Below are 13831 nucleotides of genomic sequence, written 5' to 3'. Positions count from 1 at the left end.
ATGGAATAAAGACTTGAGGAAAATACACGAAACAAGATAGAAAAAAGACAAAGATATACAATAACCAGAAAGTTTCTTAACATCACACTCTTCAAACTCACTTGAAGGAGGTGGTCTAGATCTCTGATGTACTCTGTTTCCAATGTTTTATCTGGTATTGCTGAACTTCTCTAGCAATTTGAGAATTAAGACTCTCTTATTCTTACACTTTTTATACTATCTTGTCATAAAACAACTATCTCATACAATTGTGTTCACAACAGCATTGTTATGCTCACTAAATTATTTAACTTTCCAATTTCTTTTTTTGTTTTGCTCAGCATTGATTTAAACAGAGCTAAAAGGCACCAAGCTAGATGTATTCTACATCAGCTTAAAAATCTACCTATAAAAGTAGGAATTTCCTACTCTATGATCATCAATCTCAGAACAGAATGGCTACCATTTTTCTCTAACAAGAAACAGGGCTTCATGGAAAAAAGGCTGACTCCAAGACTGGGAGAAGGAAAGGATAAAATGAGTCTGTAATATCTCATTGCACTAGGAGGTGGGAAAGTGCTCAAAGAATGGTGGGATCATCTGAAAAAGATTCAGGATGCAGTTTGAAGGGGCTATCACTGGCCAAATTTGGATACTTTAAATATCACAACAAACAATAATAGTAATGGATTAAACATTTAACTGTTAACTATGTTCTCATTTAACTACATTATCATTGTCTCATTCTCTTGTTCTCCTTATGAGTTATCAATTTTCTGTCCTTTCTTTTCTAAGCTTTATGCCTGGGAACAATATCCTCACATTTTTCCTTTGCATCTGGATGATATATTCTCCTCTGGATGGGCTTTCTCTATACTGGAGTTTTTTTTTTTTTAAATCCTAGTTTTAGGCTTTGGGATCATCATAGAAAAAAGATGGTATCTTGACTGACTTAAGTTTCATGTTCCTGAAACCAAGTTGATAATAGGTTGAAACACTTTTTATAGGTAAAATAGTTGAACATTGAAAACTTCAAATAGTTCAACAACATGGTTCATCCAAGCTTACATGAATTTTACATTGGGTTTTAGGGCTACTTTGAGTTATTATAAATTCCCCTGCTTTGTCTTCTGTACTTCTCATTTCCTTGGAGACCTAATGGGCAATGGTGACCAAGAGGCAGAACAAAGGGCTCCCTGGTTCTCTGTTGATGCCATTTGAATCAATACTCTCTGTGCAAGGTATGACCACAGTGAAGACAGAGGTAGATCAGGAATTTAGAGACTAGATTCTATTCTTGGCTCTCTCATTACCTAACTGAGAAAAGTTGGATGGATGGTAACTTCTTATAGCCTCTCTTCTTTCATTTGCAAAATACAAAATTTGAAAAAAAAGATCACCGTGTTAGATGTCCCTTCTAGTTCTAATATTTTTCAGGTTTTTTTTTTAATAGTGCCAGGGTTGGGGAGCAACCTGGAAATAAGTATTGTAGCCATTCGGTTCTAAGATAAATTTGCTTCCATTGTGAGATATAGATGTCCTTTTTAGATAAGCACATCAATCAACCAAATAAGCAATGCTGCCAATAATTATGATACCAATAATTGTTTCATTAATTCATAAAAAGTCTTTTATATAATTTTATAAAAAATATACACTCTTTTTAAAGTTCTTTTTTCTTTTTTTTATAAATTATGCAGAAGTTTTTAGGTGATTGTGAATATTAACCACTAGTCCATAAATTTGTGGACTGGGAATCATGATACTCATTTTGAGAATCTGTAAGAAAACATTTTAAATGCTTCAGCTTTCTGCTACCAATTATAACAATGCTAAATTTAGTCAGATTTTGGTTTGTCCTCATCTGCACAATGATGATAATCTCTAATTTGGACTTTCCAATATAAGAACTGTTATGAAATCATCTGTAGTCTAAGATTGCTTAGAAAAGGCAAAAATAACCTTAATTCTTGCAAATCTGAACAACAATATGCAGCATAAAAAGAATAAATAGTTCATTGCATAACAGTGGAACAGTGAATATCCCCAAAGCCTCCTTCCATGGAGTTACCCAGCCCTAAATAAAAAATCTATTTTATTCAATTATGCTTTATTTTAAAAAACTGTAATCCTCTCAGTAAGACCTTCATGAAAATTTCTGGGATTGTCCACAATAGGAACTCAGAAAATCAATAATATTTTTAACAAATAAAAAAGTTATTGGTCACATTTATATGACCAAAAGATTAGGCCTTTTGGTGATTCAGGTTGAGCAACTCTAATCCAAAAATCTGAAATCTGAAATGTTTTGAAATTAGTTTTGGATTTCAGAGCATTTCAGGTTTTGTATTTTCAGATTATAGATGTTCAACTGGTAAAGTCTATCCAAATATTCCAAGATCAAAATCTCTGAAATCTGAAACACTTCTGATTTCAGGGTTACTCAACTTGTATTTGGTTTACTTGATCACCCTCCACATTTAACTAAATACTCTTCTTTCTTACAGCAGCACTCTAGTCACAAGGTGTGAACTTCTTTTCTGCAAATCCATGGAAGACAGTGTATCCTGATCCAATGACCAGATTACTCTTGTCAACAATGCTTTCTATAAGTACACCCATGCATGTAGCCGAAGACTTCAATGTCAGTTACCAAAACAGCATTACCAATATCTCATGTAAAATAAAATCATTCTCCTTTTCAGACTCAATCAATACTACATTTAATCTCTCATCTCCCTGACCCATATTTTATGCTATATCCAAATCTTTCTTAAATAATTTGATCTCTTCTGTCTTCAGAGCATGAATACTAACTTAATTATAAACAAGGGTATCGAGTATACACTTGGAAGCTATCCATTAGTATCTTAAGAAGTTACAAAAAGAGTTTATTTTAGAAAAGATGAAATAGGTAGCTAATTAAACATGAAGTCAGCAGGATAAAATATCCTAATGTTCCTAAAAGCAGAATTTGTTTGGTAAGCCTCCTTCCTTGTTTTCTGAAGTTAGATAAGAACATCAAATGAAAGAAAATTAATAAAACTATAAGGATAGAGTCCTCAGGCACTCAAGTATTGAGGTAGGAAAGAAGATAATAATCAACAAAAAAGGCCAAGATGGAGGAGCAAGTGAAGTAAGTGGAAGAAGAACGTGATGTCCTGGCAGCCTTATCATTTCCTCTATACCTACTCTTCTTTCATATCTCTGACCCTCAACTGATGTCTTAATTCCTAGACTTGGTTAGGTGTCTTTCCTAAGTGCCTCTTCAGAATTTAGCTATGACTCTTAAAATTTGTCACTTTGTATTATAATTGTACTGACTCATTTCTGCCTGTAAATTGTAAGCTTCTTGAAAGAAGAAATCAAGTTTATCTTGCTCAAAGAATATTCCCAGAAATTATCACAGTGCTTAGCCAACAGTAACTGCTGGACACAAGTTGGTTGAACTGAATTAGTAAAATCAGTACTTATCTTATGATTGCAGACAAGGTACTGCTGTGATAAAATGAGTCTACTATGATACCTAAAGCACTAATAACACACATTTATTTCATTATGTTCATTAAATTTTTATACTTGTTTTCCATAGGGAATTTTCTAGCATTAACTAGTTGGCGTGTTTTAAAGTGTTGATTTAGGTAAAGGGGAGGAAGAAGGAAATTGATACTTAGGGCATGTGTGTGTGTGTGTGTGTGTGTGTGTGTGTGTTGGGAGTGGTTTCTTTTTTGGTACCAGGGATAGAACCTGGGGGCACTCAACCACTGAGCTACATCCCCAGCCCTTTTTTTTTGTATTTTATTTAGAGACAGGGACTCACTAAGTTGCTTAGGGCCTTGCTAAGTTGCTGAGGCTGGCTTTGAACTTCTGATTCTCCTGCCTCAATCTTTCAGGCTGCTGAGATTACAGGCATGCACTATCATGGAACTTATGGTACATATTAAGCCTTATACAAAATATGCCTTTCATATATTATCTTACGTAAACATTTAATTTTCCTCACAAACATGAAATAAAAGTATAAGTAGTTCCATTTTAGGAAAGGAAACTAAGCTTTATAAATGATAGGTGACTTGTCTAAGGTCACCCAAATGTTAAGTCAGGATGTAAATATCTGTAAAGCTCTTATAATACGTATGGGTATGTGTATATAAATAAGGAATTTACAGCATATGTGTATATAAGTATGTATATATGTGTGTGGACATATGCCAAAAATATTATTTATGTATAATATACGCATTATATATATTTGTAGATATTTATGTATAATATATGCACATTTATACATAAACAATACACATATACATTTGTATGTGTGTGCATGTGTGAACACACATTGTTATAATTTGAATATAAAATTGTTCACCCCAGAGCTCATATGTTAGGCACTATAGCAATGTTCAGGAGTTAAAAGACTGGATTATGAGAGCTGTAACCTCATCAATGGGTTAATCCATTTTATGAATTAATAATGTGAATAGACTACTGAATTGTGACTGTAGGTAAGTAAGGCATGGATGTAGAAAGCAGGTCACTAGGTCCTTGGACCATATTTCTTCGTAGCTCATGCTTCTGCCTCCAAGCTGCCATGATTGAACAGCTTTCCTCTGCCATGCTCTTCCCTCCTGAGATTCTGCCTCATCTTGGGTTCAGAGTAATGGAATCAGCTGACAATGGACTGAGACTTCTGAAATCATGAGCTTCAAGTAATCTTTTCTTCCTGTAAGCCATTCTTTTTAGGTATATGGGTCACCACAATGAAAAGCTGACTAATACACACACATACAATACCAGCACAAGAAAAAAATGGCTACTTTTAAAATATAATTGTTACTTACCGGAAAGTATAGAAGCAGAGATCCAAAAAGGATTGTTTCCAACAGGATAAGGCCCGATGCTCTGATGCTCTATAAAACATAATAAAAATGTCATTGTTAAGTTTTTAGACATAAAAGACATAAAAGAATTTATTCTATTTTGAAAATTCCCCATCCATTAGAACAACATTTATGGGTGAAAATTATATAAATAAATGACAATTATCTAGCAGTCAAGTGGATAAATAATAGAAACATGCAAACAACTATGAAAGTGATGGTAGATTCATTAATAGATTCATTAATTCATTAATTAATCTAATGCTGCCAGTGACTTCATGGGATTTCATTCTATAAATTTGAATCACAGAGTAGGCTAATCAGCTTATAACACTGCTTTGATAATTCTTTTAATCCAAGAAATTTATACACACAGATATTATCTATATTTCTGAAATATCAGCCACAAGTACATATCAACTGCCAACCCTAAACCACTTGAAAAATACCCACAGGATAGTTTTGGTGGATAAATAAGCACATATATAAGGTCTTAAAATCTAAATGGTACATCTCCCACAATGGTTAATATAGAATTCCCCCAAATCACTAATATGGCTCCACTGTGAATAATATGAATCACATTAAATAACCTAAGTATCTCACATGTTATACATGCTTAAATGTTATTCAGTAGTCAAAATTCAAAAGACTTAATTTTCAAATAAACTCTCCTGAATTTTTGTTTAGTTTTCTAAACATAAATATGTATAATGACCTTAAGATACTTGTTAAGGAAGATGGCCGCTGCGTACGGGGGTTGCTGAAGTGCTGAGCGTGGCGCTCAGAGCAGCGGCTTTAATAGAGATTTCGCACAGTCTGTTAGAGCTCCTTTCACCGTTAATCTGTAGCGAACCACTTTGCCAAGCAGCAGGAAGAACAAAGAGATCGAAAAAGAGACACTTGGCTCCCGGACGCTTGGTTGCTCAGAGCCGCGGGAGCTTTGCTCCCATCTGCTTCCTCTTTCGCTTCGCTCCAGGCAGAGAAGCTGAGTGTGTAATCAGCAGTGGATTGTAAGTACCCGAGGCAAAGAAAGCTCAGTACGCCCCGCCTTTTTTTTTTTTTTTTTTTTTAATATTTTTTATACAGGGAGAGTTTGTGGATTGGGATTGTTGGCGGGGCTGCGGTTTCTGTGCCGAAAATCTACTCCGCTGGAGCCGCCATTTGCTTTCTGCTTGCTGTCTTGATGGCTCTGTATACATTGTCCGGCAGCCGCACCTAGAGGTTGGAGCTGGGCTGCGTGCCGAGCCCTGTCCTCCGAAGGCTGGACTGCAGCCTCGAGTGCCTCGGTGGCCTGTTTGCCACTGCAACTTCGGGCAGAGCCTGCTCTGGGGTCGTTCTGCACCCCCCTGCCAGGGGACCCATGCTCTGGAGGAGGGGGATGGAGAGCCGCGGCGGCAGCCGCTTGGGCCCCAGGGGCCGGGCACCGGGCTGAAGAGCTGCGGAGGCCAGGGCGGCTCTGCTACGGTCGCGGACGAGCACAGCGCCCGTGAGCGCAGTCCAGAGACGGAGGCGACAGCGGCAGGGTTTCGTTTCTAGAAATCTGGACTGGAAACAGAAGCAGCAGTTTGTATAATCCCAAGAACTTGCTTATGCCAGGAAGCTGTAAGGGCAACATGAATATCACTGAGGAGATCTAACATGGTGGCAGGCGCAGAGAGATCAAGTCTCTGACATCTTTAACTGCGCGGGCATAGGGAGCCGTAAACTGTCTAAATGCTGTTTGCTCAGGATCACTAGGCAATGCTGAGCTGAAGTGGATCTGGGGTGTACAGGCTGGGCCCCTCAGAACACACACACAGAGCCCGAATCGGAGGCAATTAAGCTCCGGTTCGCCTGCTTCGTGTGACTCAGCACTAAGGATCCCACTGAAATAATTGGTCGGCCCTTAGGAACTTACAGAGGTAAAAGCCAACCGAGCCTTCATAGGCAGTGGCTACAGGACTGAAACGGGGATTGGGAGAGACAGTCAGGACCCACCCGTTGCATTGGTCACCCGGCAAAGGGAACGAACGGTCACCATTTGCATGGGAAACCACCATGGCAGAGAAATGGCGTCACGGGCGGAGGAGATAACTGCATTGAAACCAGCGCGACAGGTGTGTAATCCCCTAGTCATCTCTCTCCACACAGTGGGGAAACCTTAAGGGCCACTCCCACCTCTCCTGTGAACGCAATAACCAGACAGAGGGAATCAGGAGTGGCGCGGGACTCGTGGTGCGGAACTCCCGGCTACCGCTCCCACCAGTGCTGACAACTGAGGGCTCTTGCACCAGCTACTGGGGGCGTGGCTACAGGAGGGCAAGCAAATTCGCTGGGGGATCTCAGCCCCAAGCTCTACAAACTTAGGGTCTGAGGGAGGCAAACAGGGAGAGTGAGCCCAGGTGTTCATGAAAACAGGGCTCCCAGGAGCAGCAGACCTGGCGTGTAGCCAGTATTGTGGTGAGCGCCACAGGTGAGCACGGCCTGGCTTGAGGAAACACAAGACAAGGCCCTAGACACTCAGGATTGGAGACCCGCCCAGACTAGGAGAAAGAGCTGCTGCACAGTGAATGGTTCCCACCTATTGAGAGGAGAAGCTTGGCCCAGTGGGCACAGCTCCACCTACTGGAAGAGAAGTTAATAGAACTCTAGGACTGCATTTATTATTATTATTATTATCATTTTTTTCTCTTCTTTTTCTTTCATTCTCAATTTTTATTTGTTGTTGTTCTTTAACTTTTTTTCAATGTTTCTAATTTTTTTTAAATTTTTTTTATTTTATTATTATTATTTTTTTAAATTTTAATTTTCATTTTTTTATTATCATTATTATTTTTGTTAAAATTTTTTTTCTCGTCTTTTCTTTCTTTCTTTATTATCTAATCTGTGTTACTTTTGTTTCTTTTGTCTTTTCATTTCTTTTCAATTTTCTTATTCCCCCTTCCTTGAATTCTACCTGCCTACTCTCATTCTCTTTAGTGACTTCTTCCCTTCCCTTCTAATATCTTTCCTCTCAAGCATCAAATAAATCTATAAGAGTAAACAGTAACTCAGCAGTCAAACAGAACAAGAAGTAACATGAGCAGCATAAAAAAGCAAGGAAGAAAAGGAGTACAAACAATGCAGGACAGCCTAAATATTCAGGAGGACCTAGAGTCAGCAGAAAAATGGTCATATAAAGAACTCAAGGAATACCTTAGACAAATGGAATGGAACCTTAAAGAAGATACGAGACAGCAAATCCAAACAGTGAAAGAACACTTTGAAAATGAATTACATAAACAGATAAAAGAAGAAGTTAAGCATCTTTATCAGGAGATAGAGATTATTAAAAAAAAACAAACAATAATTCTAGAAATGAAGGAAACGATAAACCAAATTAAAAACTCAATTGAGAGTATCACCAACAGAGTGGAGCAAGTAGAAGCCAGAACATCAGATAATGAAGAAAAAATATATCATCTTGAAAAGAGCCTAGCCAACTCAGAAAGGCTGGTTAAAAACCACGAGAAAAACATCCAAGAGATATGGGATAACATAAAAAAACCAAACCTATGAGTCATCGGGATAGAAGAAGGTACAGAGATTCAAACCAAGGGAATGAGTAGCCTGCTGAATGAAATAATTACAGAAAACTTTCCAGAAATAAAAAAGGAAACGGATATACAAATTGTAGATGCATACAGGACACCGAGCACATAAAATCACAGTAGACCAACGCCAAGACACATTGTTATGAAGATATCCAATATACAGAACAAAGAGAAAATATTAAAAGCTACAAGAGAAAGGAGGCAGATTACATTCAGGGGTAAACCAATAAGGTTAACAATGGATTTTTCATCACAGACACTGAAAGCGAGAAGATCCTGGAACAACGTATTTCAAACACTGAAAGACAATGGATGCCAACCAAGAATTCTGTATCCAGCAAAATTAAGCTTCAGGTACGACAACAAAATAAAAATCTTTCATGATAAACAAAAGCTAAAAGAATTTGCAGCCAGAAAACCAGCATTGCAAAGCATCTTGAGCAAAACACTACATGAGGAAGAAATGAAAAACAATAGCCAAAACCATCAGTGGGAAGTGCCTCTATAAAGACAGAGGGCGGGGGGAAAGCTAACCATGGAGAAACAAAGTAAATTAAAAAAAAAGAAGATAAATAATCAAATATGACTGGAAGTACAAACCACATATCAATAGTAACTCTAAACGTTAATGGCTTAAACTCTCCAATAAAGCGACATAGGCTGGTAACATGGATTAAAAAAACAAATCCAACAATATGCTGCCTCCAGGAGACACATCTGATTGGAAAAGACATACACAGGCTGAAGGTGAAAGGTTGGGAAAAAATATACCATGCACACGGTCCTCGTAAGCAAGCAGGGGTGGCCATCCTCATATCGAATAAAATTGACTTCAAGACTAAATTAATCAAAAGGGATAAGGAAGGACATTATATACTGTTAAAAGGAACCATTCACCAACAAGACATAACAATTATCAATATTTATGCACCAAATAATGGTGCTGCGACGTTCATAAAACAAATTCTCCTCAAGTTCAAGGATCAAATAGACCACAACACAATAATTATGGGTGACTTCAACACACCTCTCTCACAATTGGACAGATCCTCCAAACAAAAGCTGAATAAAGAAACTATAGAACTCAATATCACAATCAACAACCTAGACTTAACTGACATATATAGAATATATCAACCATCATCAAGTGGATACACTTTTTTCTCAGCAGCACATGGATCCTCCTCAAAAATAGACCATATATTATGCCATAGGGCAACCCTCAGTAAATATACAGGGGTGGAGATAATACCATGCATTTTATCTGATCATAATGGAATGAAACTGGAAATCAATGATAAAAGAAGGAAGGAAAAATCCTACATCACATGGAAAATGAACAATATGTTACTGAATGATCAATGGGTTACAGAAGACATAAAGGAGGAAATCAAAAAATTCTTAGAGATAAATGAAAATACAGACACAACATATCGGAATCTATGGGACACAATGAAAGCAGTTTTAAGAGGGAAATTCATCGCTTGGGCTTGGAGGTCATTCCTCAAAAAAAGGAAAAGCCAACAAATAAATGAGCTCACACTTCATCTCAAAGCCCTAGAAAAGGAAGAGCAAAACAACAGCAAATGTAGCAGAAGGCAAGAAATAATTAAAATCAGAGCGGAAATCAACGAAATTGAAACAAAAGAAACCATTGAAAAAATTAACAAAACTAAAAGTTGGTTCTTTGAAAAAATAAATAAGATCGACAGACCCTTAGCCATGCTAACGAAGAGAAGAAGAGAGAGAACTCAAATTACTAACATACGGGATGAAAAAGGCAATTCACAATAGCTAGACTGTGGAACCAACCTAGATGCCCTTCAATGGATGAATGGATAAAAAAAAATGTGGCATTTATACACAATGGAGTATTACTCTGCATTAAAAAATGACAGAATCATAGAATTTACAGGGAAATGGATGGCATTAGAGCAGATTATGCTAAGTGAAGCTAGCCAATCCCTAAAATACAAATGCCAAATGTCTTCTTTGATATAAGGAGAGTAACTAAGAAGAGAGTAGGGTCGAAGAGCATGAGAAGAAGATTAACATTAAACAGGGATGAGAGGTGGGAGGGAAAGGGAGAGAGAAGGGAAAATGCATGGAAATGGAAGGAGACCCTCAGAGTTATACAAAAGTACATACAAGAGGAAGTGAGGGGAAGGGGAAAAATAATATAAGGGGGACAAACGAATGTCAGTAGAGGGGGCAGAGAGAGAAGAGGGGAAGGGAGGGGAGGGGAGGGGAGGGGAGGGGGGATAGTAGAGGATAGGAAAGGCAGCAGAATACAACAGACACTAGTATGGCAATATGTAAATCAATGGATGTGTAACTGATGTGATTCTGCAATCTGTATATGGGGTAAAAATGGGAGCTCATAACCCACTTGAATCAAATTGTGAAATATGATATATCAAGAACTATGTAATGTTTTGAACAGCCAACAATAAAAAATTAAAAAAAAAAAAAAGAAAAAGGCAATATCACAACAGACGCTACAGAAATACAGAAGACAATTAGAAATTATTTTGAAAACCTATATTCCAATAAAATAGAAGGTAGTGAAGACATCGATAAATTCCTTAAGTCATATGATTTGCCCAGACTGAGTCAGGAGGATACTCACAAGTTAAACAGACCAATAACAATAGATGAAATAGAAGAAGCAATCAAAAGACTTCCAACCAAGAAAAGCCCAGGACCGGATGGGTATACAGCGGAGTTTTACAAAACCTTTAAGGAAGAATTAATACCAATACTTTTCAAGTTATTTCAGGAAATAGAAAAAGAAGGAGCTCTGCCAAATTCATTCTATGAGGCCAACATCACCCTGATTCCGAAACCAGAAAAAGACACCTCAAAGAAAGAAAACTACAGACCAATATCTCTGATGAACCTAGATGCAAAAATCCTCAATAAAATTCTGGCGAATCGGATACAAAGGCACATCAAAAAAATTGTGCACCATGATCAAGTAGGATTCATCCCTGGGATGCAAGGATGGTTCAATATACGGAAATCAATAAATGTTATTCACCACATCAATAGACTTAAAAATAAGAACCATATGATCATCTCAATAGATGCAGAAAAAGCATTCGACAAAGTACAGCATCCCTTTATGTTCAAAACATTAGAAAAACTAGGGATAACAGGAACTTACCTCGACATTGTAAAAGCTATCTATGCTAAGCCTCAGGCTAGCATCATTCTCAATGGAGAAAAATTGAAGGCATTCCCCCTAAAATCTGGAACAAGACAGGGATGCCCTCTATCACCACTTCTATTCAATATAGTTCTCGAAACACTGGCCAGAGCAATTAGACAGACGAAAGAAATTAAAGGCATAAAAATAGGAAAGGAAGAACTTAAATTATCACTATTTGCAGAAGACATGATTCTATACCTAGAAGACCCAAAAGGGTCTACAAAAAAACTACTAGAACTAATAAATGAATTCAGCAAAGTGGCAGGATATAAAATCAACACGCATAAATCAAAGGCATTTCTGTATATCAGCGACAAAACCTCGGAAACGGAAATGAGGAAAAACACTCCATTCACAATATCCTCAAAAAAAATAAAATACTTGGGAATCAACCTAACAAAAGAGGTGAAATATTTATACAATAAAAACTACAAAACCCTAAAAAGAGAAGTAGAAGAAGATCTTAGAAGATGGAAAAATATACCCTGTTCATGGATAGGCAGAACTAACATCATCAAAATGGCGATATTACCAAAAGTTCTCTATAGGTTTAATGCAATGCCAATCAAAATCCCAACGGCATTTCTTGTAGAAATGGATAAAGCAATCATGAAATTCATATGGAAAAATAAAAGACCCAGAATAGCAAAAGCAATTCTAAGCAGGAAGTGCGAATCAGGCGGTATAGCGATACCAGACTTAAAACTATATTACAGAGCAATAGTAACAAAAACAGCATGGTACTGGTACCAAAACAGGAGGGTGGACCAATGGTACAGAATAGAGGACACAGAGACTAATCCCCAAAGCTACAACTATCTTATATTTGATAAAGGAGCTAAAAGCATGCAAAGGAGGGAGGATAGCATCTTCAACAAATGGTGCTGGGAAAACTGGAAATGAAACTGAATCCCCTCCTCTCGCCATGCACAAAAGTTAACTCAAAATGGATCAAGGACCTAGATATCAAATCAGAGACTCTGCGTCTGATAGAAGAAAAAGTTGGCGCCAATCTACATATTGTAGGGTCGGGCTCCAAATTCCTTAATAGGACACCCATAGCACAAAAGTTGATAACAAGAATCAACAAATGGGACTTACTTAAACTGAAAAGTTTTCTCTCAGCAAGAGAAACAATAAAAGAGGTAAATAGGGAGCCTACATCATGGGAACAAATTTTTACTCCTCACACTTCAGAGAGAGCCCTAATATCCAGAGTATACAAAGAACTCAAAAAATTAAACAATAAGAAAACAAATAACCCAATCAACAAATGGGCCAAAGACCTGAACAGACACTTCTCAGAGGAGGACATACAATCAATCAACAAGTACATGAAAAAATGCTCACCATCTCTAGCAGTCAGAGAAATGCAAATCAAAACCACCCTAGATACCATCTCACTCCAGTAAGATTGGCAGCCATTATGAAGTCAAACAACAACAAGTGCTGGAGAGGATGTGGGGAAAAGGGTACTCTTGTACATTGCTGGTGGGACTGCAAACTGGTGCGGCCAATCTGGAAAGCAGTATGGAGATTCCTGGGAAAGCTGGGAATGGAACCACCATTTGACCCAGCTATTGCCCTTCTTGGACTATTCCCTGAAGACCTTAAAAGAGCGTACTACAGGGATACTGCTACATCGATGTTCATAGCAGCACAATCCACAATTGCTAGACTGTGGAACCAACCCAGATGCCCTTCAATAGATGAATGGATAAAAAAAATGTGGCATTTATACACCATGGAGTATTACTCAGCACTAAAAAATTACAAAATCATAGAATTTGCAGGGAAATGGATGGCGCTAGAGCAGATTATGCTTAGTGAAGCTAGCCAATCCCTAAAAAACAAATACCAAATGTCTTCTTTGATATAATGAGAGCAACTAAGAACAGAGCAGGGAGGAAGAGCAGGAAGAAAAGATTAACATTAAACAGATATATGAGGTGGGATGGAAAGGGAGAGAAAGGGAAATTGCATGGTAATGGAGGGAGACCCTCATTGTTATACAAAATTACATATAAGAGGTTGTGAGGGGAATGGGAAAATAAACAAGGAGAGAAATGAATTAAAGTGGATGGGGTAGTGAGAGAAGATGGGAGGGGAGGGAGGGGGGATAGTAGAGGATAGGAAAGGTAGCAGAATACAACAGTTACTAATAGGGCATTATGTAAAAATGTGGA

At 37.7% G+C, this 13831-nt stretch overlaps 1 protein-coding gene across 1 annotated transcript in view; it reads right to left on the bottom strand.

The window, feature by feature from the left end:
- The window catches only part of Gpr158 (G protein-coupled receptor 158), a 435003-nt gene that overhangs the window by 135018 nt on the left and 286154 nt on the right, over positions 1-13831 (bottom strand). The window contains exon 5 of the mRNA XM_058578605.1: positions 4821-4889. Within this exon, the coding sequence (XP_058434588.1) occupies positions 4821-4889 (69 nt within the window). The remainder of the gene's footprint in view (positions 1-4820; positions 4890-13831) is intronic.

This window comes from Marmota monax, unplaced genomic scaffold, assembly GCF_021218885.2.
Source record: "Marmota monax isolate L192 unplaced genomic scaffold, Marmota_monax_Labrador192_F-V1.1 WCK01_AAM20220418_F8-fsc00072, whole genome shotgun sequence".
Classification (NCBI taxonomy): Eukaryota; Metazoa; Chordata; class Mammalia; order Rodentia; family Sciuridae; genus Marmota; species Marmota monax.
Note: the sequence above shows the minus strand (reverse complement) of the source record. Positions and strands in the feature narration are given on the sequence as shown.